Here is a 23,208-nt window from a genome sequence, read left to right as displayed (position 1 = left end):
TATTTATATTACTTGGAATCAAGATTGCTGGGAGAACTATCGATAACCTCAGATATGCAGATGACACCACCCTATGGCAGAAAGTGAAGAACTAAAGAGCCTCTTGATGAAAGTGAAAGAGGAGAATGAAAAAGTTGGCTTAAACTCAACATTCAGAAAGCCAAGATCATGGCATCTGGTCCCATCACTTCATGGCAAATAGATGAGGAAACAGTGGAAACAGTGGCTGACTTTATTTTTCTGGGCTCCAAAATCACTGCAGATGGTGATTGCAGCCATGGAATTAAAAGATGCTTACTCCTTGGAAGGAAAGTTATGACCAACCTAAACAGCATATTAAAAAGTAGAGACACCACTTTGTCAACAAAGGTCTGTCTAGTCAAGGCTATGGTTTTTCCAGTGGTCATGTATGAATGTGAGAGTTGGACTACAAAGAAAGCTGAGCACTGAAGAATTGATGCTTTTGAACTGTGGTGTTGGAGAAGACTCTTGGGAGTACCTTGGACTACAAGGAGATCCAAGCAGTCCATCCTAAAGGAGATCAGTCCTGGGTGTTCATTGGAAGGACTGATGTTGAAGCTGAAACTCCAACACTTTGGCCACCTGATGCGAAGAGCTGACTCATTGGAAAAGACCCTGATGCTGGGAAAGATTGAGGGCAGGAGGAGAGGGGGATGACAGAGGATGAGATGGTTGGATGGCATCACTGACTCAAAGGACAAGGGTTTGGGTGGACTCCGGGAGTTGGTGATGGACTGGGAGGCCTAGTGTGCTGCGGTTCATGGGGTCTCAAAGAGTCGGACATGACTGAGTGACTGAAGTGAAGGGAAGTGAAAGTTATTTAACTCCTTCACACTTTAGTTTCCTCATCTACAAAACAGAGATCTAAGTGGTACCTTCTTATAGAGTTACCAAGAGGATTAAATGAGGTGATCCATGCAAAATGCTTAGGACAGTGATTTGCCTATACCAAGCCCTGGGCAATTGTTAGCTATGGTTATCATTTCTTTGTCTATCTGGCCATCCCACTGTGCTTATCTTGTATAGGTGTGTTATGTATCCACACTCTAACTACCTTCAACACCCCAGTAGAATTTAGCCTTTAAGTACAATATTGCTTCTGTTTTATGCTTTGGATTTTTGGCCGTGTGGGATCTTAGCTCCCCCACCAAGGATCGAACCCACACCCCTGCATCAGAAGGCAAAGTCTTAGTCACTGGATGGCCAGGGAAGTCCCTAGCCTTTAAGTAGAAGTTTCCTGAATGTCCTCAAACACTTCTTATAAAAAAGAAGGTAATTAGATAGGTTATGGTGAACTATAGTCTTTCTAGAAATAGTCACTTCTAAACTCTCTTTGGTGAGAATTTTTACATGCTAATTTCTTTTTGGGAATAAAGATTCTTGGTGCTTCATTCAGGTGCCTCTGCTGGTTTTCCAAGAGATCCTTTAGTAGAGCCTGCAGTTGATTGCATCAGCCTCGTAACTGGCAACGGTTATAATATAACAAACGGATCAAAGCAGAAGGCCAGATGTCCCAAGAAGTGTTTCAGGGAAACATACACATACAAACACCCTCCCCGCCCCCCAACAGTTTGCATATACAGGCAAACACGTGACTGCTTCCCCGTTTATCCTTGGAATATTCAGATTTGTGCCTCCTGAACCTCTAGGCCCTCCCTGTGACTTTTTATTTCAGATTCAGGCCTATTCTGAGTTCACCAGACTTGAGGGGGTTGATCATGTCAGAGCCTCACACTAAGGCCACACTTAAATCCCTTTCATAAGATTCTATAAAATTTTCTCTTTCTTTTAAAAAAGTTATTTAGATATTTAAAAGCCTCAAAGTAATATGAGCTTATCATTGAAAATTCAAAAAATCAGGACATCCCTGGTGGTCCAGTGGTTAAGACTCCCCACTTTCACGGGGTAGGGGGCTCAGGTCTGATCCCTGGTCTGGGAATTAAGGTCCCACATCTCGAGCAGTCCTGCCAAAAAATAAAAAAATTTTAAAAATTCAAAGAATCATACATAGACAATAACTTAGTGTCTACCCTAGTGTCTCATCCTTCTCTGCTTCTACTTCTTGAAAAAACAGTGCAAATGCCCAGGTGTGTCTCCTTCTACACTGGTTCTCTATGTTAACAAAGGCATGCATAAGCATATGTTCGTTTGTGAGGGTTATACTGTGCACATTCCTCTCTGTTATACAGTAACTAAGAGTACAGACTCTGTAACCAGAGCCTGGCTTTTTCCACTGCTGAGTTGTGTGACCTTGGGCAAGCAAATTAACCTCTCTGTATTTATATCTTCTTATCTCTCTATAATGGTTAAAATATTAGTGTCTATCTTATAAGGTCTTTTTGAGAAGTAAATAATGTATGTAAACTATTTGGATCTGGTACATGGCCAGTGCTTCTTTAGTGTTAGCTTTTATTACTATGGGGTTTCTCCTTAGATCCTTATATTTAGAATGAACTCACTGTTTTTAACAACTGATAAATATTCCATAGTGTAGATATATTGTAATTGACTCTAAACAAGTTGTGATGCCAGTTTTGATACCCTCACATCATGAAGTATATTATACTATGGTTGAGGAAGGAAGTGAAGGGGGTGAGAGGGGGAGAGGATCACTGTTCTGAAAGCTACTACTGAAGAATAAGAATTAGGAAATTTTGCTGAAGGCTGCATATACCAGTATTTTCTTAATGTTATTTAAGAGATTATTGGCTGTTCTGAGTAGTGCCTTAAAGTTGGGTTTTCATATGCCAAAGTACAGTTGCATGCTTATTTATAATTTCATTTGACGGCAATGAAAATTTTTATAATGTCAGCATTTAAGAAATATTATTCATGTCAGCTTTACCAAGTCCCAAGTGGCTTCCCACATAACTTTTCAGCATTTTTGTTGATTTCCTTAAGCAGTGCTTGGTATTTACTTTGAAGTTTGCCTTTTGATGCCTCTTCTGTCATAAACATCCATCAAATAGCCCCCATCATTTCCGACTCTTCACTGCAACCAGGAAAAAAAGAAGCACAGCATCTGAAAACCCACATGCGAGACAATCTAATGTTTACTTTATTTTCATTTAAATATGTAATAAATGTGCCTTCTGATAAATACAGTTCTAGAATCAAATACTATTGCATAACATCCTGGAGTTAAAAAAAAAAATCAAACATAGCAGATGCTGTTGATGTGCCAACATATCCTCTGGGCATCTGCCTTCCCAGGCATTGCCAACCATACGGCTCCCACCAGAGGGCTTTCACTGGCAGTGAATCTGGTTTGGCAGCAAGTGAGCGGACAGTTAAGTGCCAGGGAGTAAACACCCTGTGGATGTAGCCATCAGATAATGAATGTGAGTGGGAGGATAAGTTCTCCAATACCTTCACCCCTCAAGTGGAACAACTCTTGAGTTTTTTTTTTTTTTTAATATTGTCTCCCAGGGCTCCCCAGGGGATCAAACCCTAGTTGTCCAGAGTAGTAACTTCCTGAAAATGTACCTTTTATAGACGTGGCTCCTTTCCCTACTTCCCTACCAGGGTCTCTTGGGATCACCTCCCAGATTAGCCACTTGCATTCAAATTCTTGTCTGGGGTCTATTTCTAGGGTAACCCAAATGTGAAAACATCTTTTTTAAACTCCAAAAATAACACATATTGAATGTAGAAACATGAGGAAAATACAGTCAAGCAAAAGGAACAAAACACAAAAACTTGCAGTCTTACCACTTAGGGAAATATTTATTATTGCTATTTTGGTATATTTTTAAGATATGTTAGTATACCTAATGGAGGAGGCAATGGCACCCCACTCCAGTACTCTTGCCTGGAAAATCTCATGGACAGAGGAGCCTGGTGGGCTGCAGTCCATGGGGTCGCTAAGAGTCAGGCATGACTGAGTGACTTCACTTTCACTTTTCACTTTCATGCATTGGAGAAGGAAATGGCAACCCACTCCAGTATTCTTGCCTGGAGAATCCCAGAGACAGAGGAGCCTGATGGGCTGCTGTCTGTGGGGTCGCACAGAGTCGGACACGACTGAGGCGACTTAGCAGCAGCAGCAGCAGCTGCTGAAATGAAAAGGATATCACTGTACATATTTTTTGTGTGTGTTTCAATTACAGGTTGTGGGAAACAATTTTCTTTTTGCCTTTTCCCCCAAATGGAAATTCTTCAGATTTTTTTCTCTGATAATTCTGAAGAAAGTGCAGATCCTATTTTCCTGGGATAATCACTGTCAACTATTCTGTGTATATTTTTCCTGCTAGATATTTAGATAATATTTTAAATATCAGTGAAGTATGTATTATTTATTATTCTATATTTTATGTATTATTCTGTAACCTGTTTTATTGGAAATATTTTAAACATAAAAAATAATATAAAGCATACTTGTTCATTGTAGAAAAATAAGAAAATACAGATGAACAGATAAAGAGTATAAAGAATGAAAATTATATGTATTGCAACTCTTCAGGAATAGCTACTATCAACATTTAGGGGTAATTCCTTGTACACTTAAAAAAGCTTTTATATAAATACCCATGTAAATAATGAATTTATGAATGAGATCATGCTGTCTAAATTATTTCCTGCTGCTGCTGCTGCTAAGTCAATCCAGTCGTGTCCGACTCTGTGCGACCCCATAGACGGCAGCTCACCAGGCTCCCCCATCCCTGGGATTCTCCAGGCAAGAATACGGGAGTGGGTTGCCATTTCCTTCTCCAATGCATGAAAGTGAAAAGTGAAAGTGAAGTTGCTCAGTCATGCCCGACTCTTAGCGACCCCATGGACTGCAGCCTACCAGGCTCCTCCATCCATGGGATTTTCCAGGCAAGAGTACTGGAGTGGGGTGCCATTGGCTTCTCCAAAATTATTTCCTAACTACTAGTTACTTAGCAATATATTATGAACATTTTTCTATAATGATTAAATATTAAAAAATTGTTAATGACTATATCAAAGCCTTTTAATCAATTTTCTGTTACTAAAGATTTAGATTGTTTCTTTGAAACATTTATAAATGGTATCACAATAAAATCCTTATAGTTAAACTCTTGGGCATATCATGATTATTTCATTAAGATAAATTTCTACAAGTAGAATGATTGGTTTAAAGGTTTATACATTTTAATGAGTTTGATAAATATTGCCAAATTACCTGCTAGAAGAATTTTGCCAATTTACCCTTCCTGTAGTAGAGAATGAACATAACTTTTTTCTAGTTGTAGAATAAATTATTTGTATTTCCAGGGATTCTTTCCATTGACCTTTTACTTTTGGCAGCTGTTTGAAAGTAGTTTCCAATTTCTTTGCAGATGAATTGTCAAAATTCCTACCACTGGAAGCATCTATAAATATCCTTTTATTTTTAAGCATTTAAACATGTGAACTCCTCTCATCCATATAAACCAATTCCTGTTCATAAGGATTCAAAAGTCTGCTTATCCATTTATGTAAGATATTAAAAACTGATACCAAAGACTTACCCTTACATTTCATTTATTGTTAGGATATCTTATGAACAAGCTGTTTTACTATGATAAGCTTGACTTTTCCTACCTTTGATTTTAAAATATCCCCTTCTCTCTTCTACAGGTTTTGCAGATGTGAACTGTTGGCACCTTCGTTTCCGCTGGTCTGGGGGTGCTCCTTCAGAACTCCTGAGGAAATTCAGAAACTATGAAATATGAAATATCCGTGTTCCATAGAGGAGAGAGAGAGAGAGAGAAAGAGAGATCATTTCTTGTGCTGCCAACTTGCAGTCTTTCTTCAGATCTTAAAAATGTCATATTTGTGAATTGCTGAGTACCAAATCATTCCTCCATCCTTGAACCCATTCTCTCAATGTGTTTTTAAATGAGAAAATTTTCAGACTAGTTTCTTTCAATATTGAAGTAAATTAAGGCCCTTAGATCCAGAGTAGATTGTATTATGTGTATTTTCCTGTTAATGTTATTTATAGAGATCTATTAAAAATCAATCCCTGTTGTTAAATATTTCATTGACGTACCATGATCTTTATTAGTGCTGGATATACAAGAAATGTTTTGTGACTCTGAACTTAAAATGAAATGTGAAATTACTTGTGTAAATTGAATGAAATAAATAATCTTTCCAAAGTTCACAATGAATTTTTTATTTAAAAAATTTATTTGGCTGGATCAGGCCTTATCCCTTGGAGAAGGGAACGGCAACTCACTCCAGTATTCTTGGTTGGAGAATTCCATGAGCAGTGGAACCTGGCAGGCTACAGTCCATGGGGTTTCGGAGTTGGACATGATTGAAGTGACTGATCACGCACACACATTGGGCCTTAGTTGCATCATGAGAGATCTTTTGTTGCAGCACTCAGATTCTCTAGTTGCTGCAGACGGGCTCTCTAGTTGTGGTGCTTGGGCTTAGTGCTCTGAGGCATGTGAGATCTTAGTTCCCTGACCAGGAATCAAACTGGCCTCCCCTGCATTGTAAAGTGAAAGTGAAAGTGAAGTCGCTCAGTCTGTCCTACTCTTTGCGACCCCATGGACTGTAGCCTATCAGGATCCTCCGTCCATGGGAATTTCCAGGCACGAGTGCTGGAGTGGATTGCCATTTTCTTCTCCAGGGGATCTTCCCAACCCAGGAATCAGAACCCGGGTCTCCTGCATTGCGGGCAGATGCTTTACTGTCTGAGCTACCAGGGATAAGGCTCATTGTTAATCACTGAACCACCAGGCAAGTCCCCATAATGAATTTATAATTCAGTTGTATTCTGAAAATAATTTAAAAAAGTATTTCTATTTCAAGTTTAATAATTATAAATTTAAAACATTATTCATTTGAGAAAATGTTTTTACAAGATTTCTTTTATTATATAGCAGGTGATACATTTATAAACTATATTCTAACTATGAAAATGGACCTATGAGGTAATATGTTCTTTTTAGGTTGGAATTACTAGGTTTATCATGAGTGTAGTTGATGGTTACTTTTTATTGTGGAAAAAAGTGAAAAAATTAAGAAGAAAAATGATTTTAGAGCAGTTCTTTGTTCAAAATAGAATTTTCACTGTTCTATAGCAAAGTTAAAAAAATAAAAATTTAGGAAGATTTTTTTTAAAGCAAAATAATTTAGAAATTATGTCCTTCCTACCTTTGTGATTTAAAATGTGCTTTCCTTTTATGAAATAATGTCATAGTAGATTGTATTGGTTTGTTGGGATGCCATAACAAAATATGACAGACTGGGTGGCTTAAACAATAATTCTCAGGGTTCTGGAGGTTAGAAGTCCAAGGTCAAGGTGTATGCATATTTGGTTTCTTTTGAGGCTTCTCCCTTGCCTAGCAGATGGCTGCTTTATCCTCACAAAGGCCTTTCTTCTTATGAGCATTAGTCATATTCGATTAGGACTCCATATTCAAAAGGAGGCCTAAAAGCATCCTTTAACTTCATCCCTTTAAAGAGCTCATCTCCAAATAAGGTTACATTCTGAGCTACTGGGAGTTGGGACTTCAATAAATGAATTTTAAGGGAACATAATTCAGTACCTAACATAGATGAAAACTTTTTTTTTTTTTAAACAAATACAACCCTGTATTGGTTCCCTTAATATTATTTGAAGTTTTGTTGTTTTGTCAAATCCAAAAATCAGGGCCATCCATTTAAATAATTATTTCTATCAACATTTTACCACTTCAGTAAAATGTATTTTGGCATTGTTAACATATCTACAAAGTTTATTTCAAAAACAGAAAGTAAATTCAAAAGAGGATGCATGTTTAATTAATAAAATGAGTTTTTGGACTATAGTTGCCTGTCATAATGCCTGCCTGGCCCAAATAGGCACTCGAATAAATACCAGATTGAATAACTGAATTTTTGAATCTAAAGAATCAGGGTTTTAATTTTTTCCTCTTTCTCGCCTAGACTGTTTGATTTACAGCACTGATAGCTTTTAATGACTTGTGGAGGGGAAAAACATTCTCACTTACTCATTCTCACTCACTCACACATTCTCACTCACTCACACTGCTCTGCTTTTGTCACAGACATATTTCCCAACTGTTGATAAGACTGAGCATTAGCTCTTGTTTACTTTCCTCTCCCATGATGTTTGAAGCCTCTAAATAAGAAATAGCCTCTAAAGAAAGAGTGCCACTTGAATAGGGATTTCGGATAGGTCAGCCTTGTGCTAAGCACTTTATTTACTTGATTCCATCTAACTTAGTAGGAGATCTTTCACATTAAAACAGTTAAGAATTCTCCTGAACTCAAGACTTAAAAAGGGAGGTGACTATACTTTGATAATACAATCAAAAGAAAGAGTGTTTCTCTTTGAATAAAAAGGAAGAAGAAAACTGGACAACTTTCCTCAGTAATTTGTTTGAATTCCCCAGTGTGTCCAGCACAATCACAATTGTATGTATGTGTAACAGCACATTTTCAAAGCCACTTATTACTGGATTATGGCTTGAATTCATGGCATAGCAAAATGATTATGAAAAGATAATTTTACATAAAAGTGATTAAGCTCTTAAGTCATCTCTAAATGGTAAAGATAATTAGTTTCTCTTATATTTGATATTGAATCAGTGAATGAATGAGGCACATATTTCTTGAGAAAATTATTATGTGATATGTACTAGCAATTGGGGCTTCCCTGATAGCTCGGTTGGTAAAGAATCCACCTGCAATGCAGGAGACCTTGGTTTGATTCCTGGGTTGGGAAGATCTGCTGGAGAAGGGATAGGCTACTCATTCCAGTATTCTGGCCTGGAGAGGAGTCACAAAGAGTCAGATACAACTGAGCAACTTTCACTTTGTGTAGGATATAAAAATACTTAAGGTGGTGCTAGTGATAAAGAACCCACCTGCCAACAGGAGATGTAAGAGACATGGGTTTGATCCTTGGGTCAGGAAAATCCCCTGGAAAAGGAAATGGCAACCGACTCCAGTATTCTTGCCTAGAGAATCCCATGGACAGAGGAACCTGGAAGGCTACCGTCCATGAGTTTGCAGAGTCAGACATGACTGAAACAACTTAGCACACTGAGCACAGTTGATAATTTAGTGAAGTAAGACAGATATTGGACTATCTCGTAGTTTAAAAGGGGCATGCTGTATTAGTTTAGGTATGTCATGTGATTAGTACATGCCTGGCACATAGTAAGCACTAAGTGTACTATTACTATTCTTACATATTAAACCTTTTGATAATCAGTTAACAGAATTGTGGCCTCTTTCTCTCCTCGTTACCTTTCCTCCTATTCTCCATCTCAGAAGCACTGTTTCTTGTATATCCTTCCAGATATCCTGTGTATTACACACATACATGTGTTTCTGTTCTTTTCTCTACTCAAATGGGAACACTATCCTGTGGCATGCTGCTGCTGCTGTTGCTAAGTCGCTTCAGTCGTGTCCCACTCTGTGCGACCCCATAGACGGCAGCCCACCAGGCTTCCCAGTCCCTGGGATTCTCCAGGCAAGAACACTGGAGTGGGTTGCCATTTCCTTCTCCAATGCATGAAAGTGAAAAGTGAAAAAAAGTGAAGTCGCTCAGTCGTGTCCGACTCCTAGCGACCCCATTGACTGCAGCCCACCAGGGTCCTCCGTCCATGGGATTTTCCAGGCAAGAGTACTGGAGTGGGGTGCCATTGCCTTCTCCATCCTGTGTCATACCTTTCATTTATTCAGTTTCTATGTCTTGGAGATTTTTCCATGTTTAGTATGTAAATTCTACCCTTTTTTTTTTCTTAATCTGCTACATGATTTTCATTGTGTGAACCATAATTTATTTAATTTACTCTACTTGAGCCTTTCCAGGTTATTTCAGTTTTCCCTTGAAACACAAAGAGCAATGTAGTGAATAGCTTTACATACAGTTTCTTGTATGTGAAATATACTGTAAGATAAATACTTCTTATTGGAATGGATCAAAGAGTGTATATGTACATTTAGAATTAGATTGGGTTTCCCTGGTGGCTCAGATGGTAAAAAATCCACCAGCAATGTGGGAGACCCTGGTCTGGGAAGGTCCCCTGGAGAATGGAAGGAACAGCTACCCACTCCAGTATTCTGGCCTGGAGAATTCCATGGACAGAGAAGCCTGGTAGGCTACAGTCTATGGGGTTGCAAAGACATTACTTAGTGATTTTCACACACACATAATTAGATTACCATATAGTTCAGCAAACAACAGATATAATTTGGTAAGTTGCAGATCTTAGGGCCACTGAATTGTAAAACCCAGAAAATAGTTCATGTTCATTGGGATTCTTGTGTTTAGTCTTTTCCACTCTAGGATAGATTTTGTTGAGTACCTCAGTTTGAAGCTTATAGAACAATTTACCAGCTGTCTCTGACCCCCTGCCATACCAGGGATTGCCCAAGATATAAAGCAAAAATAAAATCAGAGTGTACTTTTCTTCTAGTATCTTCCACAGAGACAGGATGAGCTCAGGATATTCTTTTCAGTGTTATGGCTTCTGGGTGTCCTGAAATGTTGAAATACAATTCTAAAACATTTTTGCTCTTTTAAGTAAAGGGCAACTCAACAGAGCAAATCTCGAAAACTTGGGCAGAATTCACAATTTCCTATGATCCCCAATAGTTCCTAGTCGCCCATGGATATATACCAGCCTGTCAAAAACATGCCCTTTGATGAGCAAATTAGAAACCCGAAAAAAAACTTTGCAGATATTTCTCGTAAAGAGAGAGCCGGATCAGGGGAAGATAAGGTTGCTTTCCCGCTTATGAATTTTCATATCCTTTCCGTGCCCAGATCTGATTGTGGTTACAAGATCAATCATAGCAGCAAGTGTGGATGACTAATGCAGTTATTGAGAGGGGTCTTTAATTTCCTGAAGGCAAACACCATTACCTACCACCTCCATATCACAGACGAGGAGATGCCAGGGCTACTGGGGACTCAGTGATGGAAGAAATTATAAAACTGATGCAATTACTGAGAAAATGATGAAATGTCTCACAAGAAAGGCTTCAATTCCCTTCAATTTGAGGTTTTGTGATACGCATCAGTGTGGCTGTGTGTTTAGTATTATTCTCAGCTCCCTCTGTCGTCTTACCCTCATGGTGGAGAACATTTTGTATCAGGCAGGTCATTCTCATCCTTTCTCCTCCCACCTCGGCTCTCATGTCTTCCAATGTTTCTGCTTTGATGACTTTTGTATTAATTAGCAGCCAAGAGTAAATGTTTTCACAGTGGAATCTAGGTTAGGTTGAAGGAGAATTAGATCTTTCTCTGGTTCTAACCTATCGTAAGATTTAGGGCAAATGACTTGAATTCTCTGATCCAGTTTTTTCTCCCTGAGGCTGGAATTAAGAATCTCCCCTTTATAGAACATAGACTCTTGGCTCAGGACCAGGTTCAGAGTTGGCCTGTCCACGGCGCTGGTGGGGGCCAGGAGAGTGTGGAAACATATGGAGTGTGTAGTCCAGAAGAGGAAGTCAAAGATTAGTGAGGACAGGAAAGGCAGAGGAGAATGTTCCTTCTCCATCATTTTTTCTAATAACTCTTCTTTTCTGGCTGTTCATTTAAGTAAAAGGGCAGAGATAGAAAAGGAGAGATTACAATTAAGTATGTATTAATATATCTATCTATATGCACAGCCTCGAACACCTCAATTATTTTTTTTTACATTCATTTGAGTTCAATGCCATTCTTGATATCATCCCATCTCTGAAGACAATGGTGACTTGTTTTCAGAGTATATTAAAGTATTTAAATACTTTCCAGCCACTAGACTATCAGGGGAGGTTCTAAAACAGGTAAAATAATAACAACAACAATAATAACTCTTATCTTTACCAATTTCCAAGGCATTTTCTCATGTATCGTGTTTAAATCTCACAACGAATTCCATTTTCTGGAGGAATTTGTAACTTTTTTTATATCCTAAAAACTACAATAGAATGGAAAACAGATTTTTAAATTTAATTATTTTTGTGTGTGTGTGAAATCATTTTTGTCAGTCTTGCAATCTGCCTTGGGAATATGCACCCCTCGATGTCTGGGTCTCAAACCTAGAGGCTCTGACTTAACTGGCCTCTATGTCTATCCCAAGGGCGCTGGGTTTTCACAGCTCCAGGTAATACTCAAGTGCCACGTGTTGAGGACCACATAGCTTAAATAGGTTACAGATGAAATGATTAACATCTTGATGGCTCTACCTGCATACAGGAGATTAGAGTTCTCCCTTCCGTGTCACTGGCCATTTTTTGGGGTTCCCCTGGCCCCAGAAGCACCTCATTTGGGCTCCCAACAGGTCTGTGAGAGGCAGTCACCGTCGAAGGCAGTTGCCTTCGCCAGGGTTCTCTCTGGTTTTCACCTCCAGCCGAGGCGGCTGCTTGGAGCGCCCCCTGCTGCCGCTGCCGCGCGTTGAGTACCTGCTGGCGGGAAGAAGGGCCTCCTGGGGGCCTTTTCCGGAGGCTTGTTCTCTCTAGGCTCGTTTTAAACAATTCCTCAGCTGCTGAGACTTGCCCTCGCCTGACTGGGAGCACAGAACTGGCTCTCCCAAGACCGTCCTTCTCCTCTTTCACCTTGGCCTCATCCCCAATGCCTTTCCTCTGCCAGCTGGAGAGGAGTGGGTGAGGGACCGGCAGGGGGAGCCGTGGGTTCCGAGGTCTATGGCTCTTGCTTCAACAGTGTTTGGACAGAACAGATCAAGGGACACTCCTTCAAGCCTCGACCCCCTCCAACCTATTTTCCAGTCGCAAGCTTTGGAATCAGTTATTTGGCTATCCTCAGCCGCCAGGACATGCTAACACCATTTTTTTTTTTTTTAGCTTAACTCTTTATTACCGATCAACCGTGAGCTCCCAGATACCTCAGAATTATCCCACTGAGATGGAGTTATCTTCAGCCGCCTGGTCAACAGGGATCTGCGGGCCTCCTACACCTGTCTCTCTCTGGGCTTGTGTTTCCACCATGAAGGATATGGCTCTGGAGAACTTGGAACACTATTTTATGGAAATTGGCTGAGGAGAAGCACGAGCGTGAACCTCTCTTGAAAATGCAAAACCAGCGGCAGTAGCCACTTGCAGGAGTTGGGTAAAACCCAGGACTGTGTGGAAGCCGCCATTCTGATTGTCCGCGCAGACTCCCACCTCTGTGACTTCCTGGCGACCGGCTTCCTAGACAAGAAGGTGAAACTCATCAAGAAAATGGGCAGCTACCTGACCAACCTTCACAGGCTGGCTGGTTCCCAGGCGGGGCAGGGCGAGTATCTCTTCCACAGGCTCACCTCCAGCATGACTAGTAGCCTCCGAAGCCCAGCAGCCTTTGAGGAGACCCTCTGGTGACAGCGCTTCTGCCTGAAGCCCTTCTCTGCAGCCACTAAGTAGCTTTTTAAGCACTCTGGAGCTCTCTCCCAAGCCTTGGACCATATGGAAACTGTAAAGCTTTTTGCAGAAAAAACAGAAGGAAAGGAAAGAAAAAAAGCCTGCATGAAGGTTAGTTATCAGATCATACTTAAAGGGAAGTGATGAGCTGTGTGGCCTCAGGCAAGTCCTTTACTTCTCTGAACCCATTTCCTTTCTTAAAATGAGATGGGTAGGAAAGCAGGAAAATGGGGAATCCAAAGTAGACTGTTCTGCTTTTGATGCTTGTCTTCTAGTTTAAATTCAAGGAATTATGAAGTCTTTACATCAAGGCAGGGACAGTACACGTGGCAACATCCATGGTGGCATCATCCATGGTGAGAAATGTGTGGTTAAGAAGGTTGTTCTGGAGAGAGCAGTTACCTTCACAGTAAGCTTAGGTAAGGTAAGTTCATTACCCTCCCTATGCCTCAGTTTCCTCATCAGTAAAATGGGATAATAAATATCAAACACAGATATTAACTATTAATAGTAATGACTGGGGAAGAAAATCAGAAAGTGACTAAAAAGATATTTTGCCAACACCATCCCATTCCTTTGGTAGTCCAGCATCACCCAGTTGCTTGTTACAAATGCAAACTATTGGACTTCACCCCAAACCTACTCAGTCAGAAACTATGAGGGGCAGGGCCTAGGAATATGTTTTGGAATCTTTCTGGAATCTCCAGGTGCATGCTAAAGTTTGAGGAGCACCGTTCTAAAATCTTCCTTCCCAAAGTGTGGACCAAACCCCAGAATCATTAGCATCATCTATGAACTTATTAGATAGATAGTCAGAATCTTGGGCTTCACTCTGGAGCTGCTAAATTATAATCTGTGTTTTAACAAGATCTCCAGGTATTTTTTTTTTTTTTGGCCACACCAAGCAACTTGTGGGATCTTCATTCCCTGACCAGAAATTGAACCCATGCCCTCAGCAGTGGGAGCTCAGAGTCCTAACCACTGGGCCACCAGAGGTTTCTTGCTCCCAGATGCCCCCTCCCTCTCTAGGGTATTTCTATGCAAGTTAAATCTCAAGAAGCTCTGCCCTAGAACTGCATCTCTAATACAGTAGTCACTGGCCATTAAAATGAAATTAATTAAAATGAAATAACATTAGAAATGCAATTCTTCAGTCACACTAGCCATATTTCAAGTGCACAAGAGCCACATGTGGCCAGTGGTTACAGTATTACAGTATTGGACACTGCAGATTATAGAACATTTCCTTCATCTCAGAATGTTCTATTGGACAGTGATGCTCTAGAATAATTATTGTTATGTAATTATTATTATTTTTTGTAGCCATAGAGCATCTAGATGAAGCAGATTACCTGGGACAAGGGTGACAGACTCTAAAAGTCAAGCAAGTGACATAAATGAATGAAGCAGGCCAATTATAAGAGAATCAACAGCACAAGTGCAATGGTAAGTGGCCAGTGATACTCCAGGTCCATGGCAGGACTCCAATTGGGAGTGCTGGGGATATTCAGCATATTCAGATTCAGCCAATGTTGCCGTGGAAGAGGCTAAGCCTAGGCTAGGATAATTGTTTCATTTTTGTTTAAAAATCTAGACATCTGGATTTTATGTGATTCATAAATTTTGATTACTAGCCACACATGGCTGTTATGCACTTGAAATATAGCTAGTGTGACTGATGAATTGCATTTCAATGAAATATTATTTCATTTTAATTAACTTTAAGTCAAAATTTAAAAAACGTTTTGCTTCCCCGGTGGTTTAGTGGCTTCCATGGTGGTCCTCTGTCTAAGACTCTGCACTCCCTATGCTGAAGGCCTGGGTTCAATCCCTAGTCAGAAAACTAGATCCCATATGCTGCAGCTAAAAGGTCCCACATGCCACAACAAAGATCGAAGGTCCTGCGTGTACCTCGACTAAGACCTGGTGCAGCCAAATAAATAAATAAAAATTAATATTAAAAAAAGATGAATTCAGTTCTGAGGATCCAAGTATAGTATGGTGATTATAGTTAATAATACTATATTATATACTTGAAAGTATATGAGAGTAGATCTTACATTGGATCTACTCTCTAACGTAGAATTGCAGAGTAGAACTGGCAGTTGTGTGAGTTGATGGAGGTACCAGTTTAGTTCAGTTCAGTCGCTCAGTCGTGTCTGACTCTTTGCGATCCCATGAATCGCAGCACGCCAGGCCTCCCTGTCCATCACCAACTCCCGGAGTTCACCCAGACTCACGTCCATCAAGTCACTGATGCCATCCAGCCATCTCATCCTCTGTCGTCCCCTTCTCCTCCTGCCCCCAATCCCTCCCAGCATCAGAGTCTTTTCCAATGAGTCAACTCTTCGCATGAGGTGGCCAAAGTACTGGAGTTTCAGCTTTAGCATCATTCCTTCCAAAGAAATCCCAGGGCTGATCTCCTTCAGAATGGACTGGTTGGATCTCCTTGCAGTCCAAGGGATTCTCAAGAGTCTTCTCCAACACCACAGTTCAAAAGCATCAATTCTTCAGCATTCAGCCTTCTTCACAGTCCAACTCTCACATCCATACATGACCACAGGAAAAACCATAGCCTTGACTAGACGAACCTTTGTTGGCAAAGTAATGTCTCTGCTTTTGAATATGCTATCTAGGTTGGTCATAACTTTCCTTCCAAGGAGTAAGCATCTTTTAATTTCATGGCTGCAGTCACCATCTGCAGTGATTTTGGAGCCCAGAAAAATAAAGTCTGACACTGTTTCCACTGTTTCCCCATCTATTTCCCATGAAGTGATGGACCGGATGCCATGATCTTCATTTTCTGAATGTTGAGCTTTAAGCCAACTTTTTCACTCTCCACTTTCACTTTCATCAAGAGGCTTTTTAGTTCCTCTTCACTTTCTGCCATAAGCTAATGCAAAATTATGGTAATCATTTTGCAGTGTATAAATGTATCCAGTCAACTCTTTGTACACCTTAAACTTTCACAGTGTTATACCTCAGTTATATTCAGTAAAACTTGGAAAAAAAAGGAAAAGGGGAATTTGGATGGAGACACTTAGGGGAAATGCCATGTGACTGGCAGAGGCAGAGACTAGAGTGGTACAACTGCAAACCAAGAAACACCAAGGATTGATGGCTATCCCCAGACTAGACAGAGGCAAGGAAGGATTCTCATCTGATGACTCATCAGAGGGAGCATGATCCTAATAACACCTTGATTTCTGGCCTCTGGGACCACGGGACAAATATTTTTGTTGGCTCAAGTTACCCACTCTCTGGTTCTTTGTTTTGGCATCTCTAGGAAGCGAATGCATTCCATACTAAAAAGTCAAAAGAGTAAATCTTTAACTTAAATTCTTCTTTTTTGTCTTTGCTTCTTTTTTCTACCACAACATAATCTAAACATCTTCAGTATATGTTCATCTTGGGAACGATCTTCTGAATAAGGAGAATGACAGAGAACTGAAAATCTAAACAAGAGGGAGAGGTTGAGGTGGAGGGAAGGAAGGTGGGATTAGAAATCTAGACAAATGCATACACTGCCTTACCAATCAACACAGCCTTATGAGACAGCGTTGAATTTCCTGAACAAGCCAAGCTTCTCTGGGCCATTGTTAGTTCTTTCTTGGGAATCACGGATGTGGCTTTTGGTCTTGGAGCTGCCATTTACTAACTCAGAAACATTGGGCAAACCATTATATATATACAGATGATTTAGTGAGTTGGCCAAAGAATTTGTTTGGGTTTTCATAAAATGTTATGGAAAAATCTGAATGAACTTTTTGGCCAACTGAAGATTTTTCTCCTCAGTAAAGTGAGGGAGTTGGCTTACACCAGGAAGCCTCCCTTGCTTGCCCTGCACTGAACAGCATCTGAACCAATCTGCACCTGCTGTAGCGTGTATCAATCACTTGCTTGTTCTTGGTTATTGCCTATTGCTGCCACAAGACTGTGAGCTCCTTGAAGCAGGGACTGTCTTGTTCACCACCAGATCTTGTTGAGCCCCTGACCTCACACACAGCGGATCAACAAAAAGTAGTCTGTTACAATAACACTGTATTTATGATAATCCTGTACAAATCTATGGTAAAAATTTTCTTTCAGAGAGCTAGAAGAAAAAAAATCTGTGTGCATGTAACTGTTTAACTCTTTACTGTGAGTGCTGCCAGGGACTGCTCTTCCATTTTCTATTTGGCAATCAGTCTCTGAGAGTCCCCCTCCCCATGGTGGCTTCCACCTCACTGAGCTCTGACACTATTTGTGCATTTGGTACAGTGCCCAAAGCTGTGCTGAGGACAACTAAAGTGCTTGCTCAGGGTAGATTTTTGTATATATGTGTATGTGTACTTGATGTTTTGTGCTTTTCAATGATGAGAGTAAAGCCTTACAAGTAGTTTCAGAGAGGAAACAAGAAAGTGACACAGTACTGGAGGTGTTTAACAAGGGTTTGGAAACAAGGATTTTTCCTTTACTCAAGGGAAGACATCAGAACTGTAGATATGCATGTATAGTTGAAGCCCTAAAGAAAAATGAGCCAGGGAGAGCACTTCAAACACAGGAGGTTGGTTTCTGCAATGAGTATCAGATGAAATCTTTCCTTAGGAGTGATTTCATTTCAGGATAAAGAGGAATTTCACGATGCACAGTTACTGTGTGAAAAATGTATAATGTGGTCTTTAGCGATTTTTGCAGAGTGATAGACACATCAAGGTGTTGGCATTTTGGTGAACTAGCTTTACAAAAAGCAAGGCTATTTCTTCATAAGGTGATTTCTAAAATCTTTTCTAAATTTCTATGCTTATCTGAGTAGGTGTTTTTATACTTTCAGAATTAGTCAAAGTAGGTTTTATCCAAGCTAAAATTTTATAGAAGATGTGAGAAGAAAATGTAAACACTTCCTTCAGGGGACACAAAAGTTCTTAAAATCTATAAGCTTGCATCGCCATTCCTTGGATGGCCACAAGATGGCAGCCTTGGGCCAGGAGTAGGAGACAGGTCCCCGCGCCCCTCGCCCCAAACGTATTTGCTAGTTGCTGTGCTGCGGAGAAGGCGATGGCACCCCTCTCCAGCACTCTTGCCTGGAAAATCCCATGGACGGAGGAGCCTGGTGGGCTGCAGTCCATGGGGTCGCTAAGAGTCGGACACGACTGGGCGACTTCCCTTTCACTTTTCACTTTCATGCATTGGAGAAGGAAATGGCAACCCACTCCAGTGTTCTTGCTGGAGAATCCCAGGGACAGGGGTGCCTGGCGGGCTGCCGTCTATGGGGTCGCACAGAGTCGGACACGACTGAAGCGACTTAGCAGCAGCAGTGCTGTTGTAAAAGACACCAGATTTGGCTGTTTCTTTGCTTCTGCACCTCTACAGTGTGGTTAGCTGGTATCCTTGCCCACCACTGACATTTCATGAATATAACCTAGAAGAAATCTTAAACAATCCTGCAATTTTGAAAGTTGCTCTGGGTGTACTTTGACTACCTTCTCCACCCAATTCTGGTCTTATTTGCAGTTTCCTCCACATTGACACTTTTGGAGAATGGACCCAGAGGGAGCTCTTAATGGTCTACACTCCCCAATCTCCCCACCGCTAGCCTCTTTTCTGCATCTATATTGAATATTTTCAATACAAATTTACTTCCTATCTCAAGGATCTATGCCAGTGTTTTTTGGTCATTAGACTCCTCTCCTTCTCAATCATTAAAAAAAAGTGTAGATTCCTGGGGTCACCTCATATCTATTGAATCTGAATCTCCAACAATGAGGGGCAAGGGTCGTGATTTTAGTAATCTGTCATAGGTGATTCTTCTAATTTTTGAGAATCTCTGATATAATAAGAACCCCTTCACTGCTCTGGATTCTGGTGGGTCAAGGAAGATACTTCTTCAAATAACCCGTGAAATAAGGAAAGAGAGAAGAAGATGATTGATGATTATGATAATAATATGGGCTATGGGCTCCAAAATCACTGCAGCCATGAAATTAAAAGACGCTTACTCCTTGGAAGGAAAGTTATGACCAACCTAGATAGCATATTTCTTTTCCATGGGGATGGTCTTGATCCCTGTCTCCTGTACAATGTCATGAACCTCTGTCCATAGTTCATCAGGCACTCTATCTATCACATCTAATCCCTTAAATCTATTTCTCACTTCCACTGTATAATCATAAGGGATTTGATTTAGGTCATACCTGAATGGTCTAATTGTACAGGAGACAGGGATCAAGACCATCCCCATGGAAAAGAAATGCAAAAAAGCAAAATGGCTGTCTGAGGAGGCCTTACAAATAGCTGTGAAAAGAAGAGAAGCGAAAAGCAAAGGAGAAAAGGAAAGATATAAGCATCTGAATGCAGAGTTCCAAAGAATAGCAAGGAGAGATAAGAAAGCCTTCCTCAGCGATCAATGCAAAGAAATAGAGGAAAACAACAGAATGGGAAAGACTAGAGATCTCTTCAAGAAAATTAGAGATACCAAGGGAACATTTCATGCAAAGATGGGCCCAATAAAGGACAGAAATGGTATGGACCTAACAGAAGCAGAAGATTTTAAGGAGAGATGGCAAGAATACACAGAAGAACTGTACAAAAAAGATCTTCACGACCCAGATAATCACGATGATGTGATCACTGACCTAGAGCCAGACATCCTGGAATGTGAAGTCAAGTGGGCCTTAAAAAGCATCACTACGAACAAAGCTAGTGGAGGTGATGGAATTCCAGTTGAGCTATTTCAAATCCTGAAAGATGATGCTGTGAAAGTGCAGCCCTCAATATGCCAGCAAATTTGGAAAACTCAGCAGTGGCCACAGGACTGGAAAAGGTCAGTTTTCATTCCAATCCCAAAGAAAGGCAATGCCAAAGAATGCTCAAACTGCCCCACAATTGCACTCATCTCACAAGCTAGTAAAGTAATGGTCAAAATTCTCCAAGCCAGGCTTCAGCAATACGTGAACCGTGAACTTCCTGATGTTCAAGCTGGTTTTAGAAAAGGCAGAGGAACCAGAGATCAAATTGCCAACATCTGCTGGATCATGGAAAAGGCAAGAGAGTTCCAGAAAAACATCGATTTCTGCTTTATTGACTATGCCAAAGCCTTTGACTGTGTGGATCACAATAAACTGGGGAAAATTCTGAAAGAGATGGGAATACCAGACCACCTGATCTGCCTCTTGAGAAATTTGTATGCAGGTCAGGAAGCAAGAGTTAGAACTGGACATGGAACAACAGACTGGTTCCAAATAGGAAAAGGAGTACGTCAAGGCTGTATATTGTCACCCTGCTTATTTAACTTATATCCAGAGTACATCATGAGAAACACTGGACTAGAAGAAGCACAAGCTGGAATCAAGATTGCCGAGAGAAATATCAATAACCTCAGATATGCAGATGACATCACCCTTATGGCAGAAAGTGAAGAGGAACTAAAAAGCCTCTTGATGAAAGTGAGAGTGGAGAGTGAAAAAGTTGGCTTTAAAGCTCCCCATTCAGAAAACGAAGATCATGGCATCCGGTCCCACCACTTCATGGGAAATAGATGGGGAAACAGTGTCAGACTTTATTTTTTGGGCTCCAAAATCACTGCAGATGGTGACTGCAGCCATGAAGTTAAAAGACGTTTACTCCTTGAAAGGAAAGTTATGACCAACCTGGATAGCATATTCAAAAGCAGAGACATTACTTTGCCAACAAAGGTTTGTCTAGTCAAGGCTATGGTTTTTCCAGTGGTCATGTATGGATGTGAAAGTTGGACTGGGAAGAAAGCTGAGCGCTGAAGAATTGATGCTTTTGAACTGTGGTATTGGAGAAGACTCCTGAGAGTCCCTTGGACTGCAAGGAGATCCAACCAGTCCATTCTAAAGGAGATCAGTCCTGGGTGTTCATTGGAGGGACTGATGCTGAAGCTGAAACTCCAATATTTTGGCCACCTGATGGGAAGAGTTGACTCATTGTAAAAGACCCTGATGCTGGAGGGATTGAGGGCAGGAGGAGAAGGGGACGACAGAGGATGAGATGGCTGGATGGCATCACCGACTCGATGGACATGAGTTTGGGTGAACTCCGGGAGTTGGTGATGGATGGGGAGGCCTGGTGTACTGCGATTCATGGGGTCGCAAAGAGTCAGACACGACTGAGTGACTGAATTGAACTGAACTGATGCCATAATAGACCCATATATATCTCAGAATCAGTCATTCAAGGCCAGTATCTCCGGGGATGGATGCTAGATCATCATATTGCCAATAAAGAACAGAAAGTAAGATGATTGGCTACTGCAGTCATTCAGACTGAATTTAGTTTTGGAAAAGTTCTTTTAAGTGGTGAAACCAGGGGCAAGAAGGGTACTAGGGGAGAGGTGGCTATATCTTGTAATCCAATAGAGTTAAATAATAAACACCCAGAAAAGTAGATGTTAAGACCATAATAAACCCTTAACTTGAAATTCATTAGCCTCTTTCCTTTGAAATTACTGTCTTATCACCATGACGCTCAATTGTTTTCAGTGCGGATTCCTCCAAGAGTCAATTTCAGCAGCAGTTTTAGGGACTGGTCGCTGATTCAGTATAAAGTCAGAAACTGAGCAGCAAGTACAACTAATAAACAAAGATACAGTAAAATACAGAAACTGTAATAGTAATCAAAGAAAAGCAAATTAATAAAAACGAGGAGCATGCCACCTGTTAAATTAGCAAAAAAAAAAGTTGCAAGTGATAATATTCAATGTAGATAAGTATTTTATGATCACAGCTTTCTTATGCATTACTGGTAGCAGTAGGCATTGGCACAACTCTTTAGCAATTAATTTAGGAATATGTATTTGGAGCCACAAAAATGTTCATATCCTTAGCTTCAATATTCTCATTCCTGGAGATGTAGATCCTAAAGAGATAAAATAAAATATGGAAAAAACTTCTATCTCAGGGATGTACATTACATTATTTAACATTGCTGTTTAGCAAAAATCAAAAAAGGAAGCAGCCACAGTGTATCATTGCTTCATTAAATTTGATGCAGCTACTGTTTAGTTTATTACAGAGACATTAAAAATCACGATTATGAAGACAAAGGAGAGAAAAACTTTATGAAATAATTGTAATGAAAAATATAAAATATACTATTGTTACAAAAGAAGCAACAGGCCTCTAATGAAGTCACGAATACTAAGCCCACATCACCAAACTGAAACTTAGAACCTAACCTAGTTGCAGTTTCAGTCTCTTCCAGGAATGTAGTTTTAACTGCTCAGTTTGGAATTTTCTGGTCAGCACCAGTGAGGCCTTCTGCCACAGGAGGCTTTTCCATCCTCCAAAGGAATATGAGGTAACCCAGTCCTTCCTTATCTCTTCCCCCTTTTGCCTATAAAAACTTTTCATCTTATATAGCTTCTCAGAGCTCCTTTCTCTTTGCTAGATGGATTGCTGCCCAATTCATGAATTGTTCAATAAAGTCAATTAGGTCTTTAAAATTTACTTGGTTGAATTTTTTCTTAATACTATATTAAATTGCTGTAGTCTCTCCCATCAGGAAGCTTCCATAAGCCTTTTATCCTTATCTATCAGAGGGCAGACACAATGAATACCACAATCCCAGAAAACTAATCAAACTGATTACATGGACCACAGCCTTGTCTAACTATGAGCCATCCGTGTCGGGCCACCCATGATGGCTGGGTCATGGTGGAGAGTTCTGACAAGACGTGGTCCACTGGAGAAGGGAATGGCAAACCACTTCAGTATTGTTGCCTTGAGAATCCCATAAACACTATAAAAAGGCAAAAAGGTATGACACTGAAAGATGAACTCCCCAGGTTGGTAGGTGCCCAATATGTTACTAGAGAAGAGTGGAGAAATAACTCCAGAAAGAATGAAGAGATGAAGCCAAAGT

At 40.4% G+C, this 23,208-nt stretch overlaps 1 protein-coding gene and 1 pseudogene across 1 annotated transcript in view; both read left to right on the top strand.

Annotated features, from left to right (window-relative positions):
* The window catches only part of DNAJC12 (DnaJ heat shock protein family (Hsp40) member C12), a 46,587-nt gene extending 40,456 nt beyond the window's left edge, over positions 1-6,131 (top strand). The window contains exon 6 of the mRNA XM_006071525.3: positions 5,605-6,131. Coding sequence (XP_006071587.1) covers positions 5,605-5,699 — 95 coding nt within the window. The 3' untranslated portion in view covers positions 5,700-6,131. The remainder of the gene's footprint in view (positions 1-5,604) is intronic.
* Positions 6,132-10,607: 4,476 nt separating this feature from the next.
* On the top strand, positions 10,608-15,025 carry LOC123333395 (annotated as a pseudogene).
* The last annotated feature ends 8,183 nt before the right edge of the window (positions 15,026-23,208 follow it).

The sequence above is a fragment of the Bubalus bubalis genome, chromosome 4, assembly GCF_019923935.1.
Source record: "Bubalus bubalis isolate 160015118507 breed Murrah chromosome 4, NDDB_SH_1, whole genome shotgun sequence".
NCBI classification, from domain to species: Eukaryota; Metazoa; Chordata; class Mammalia; order Artiodactyla; family Bovidae; genus Bubalus; species Bubalus bubalis.
This window is presented reverse-complemented; position numbering and strand designations above follow the sequence as displayed.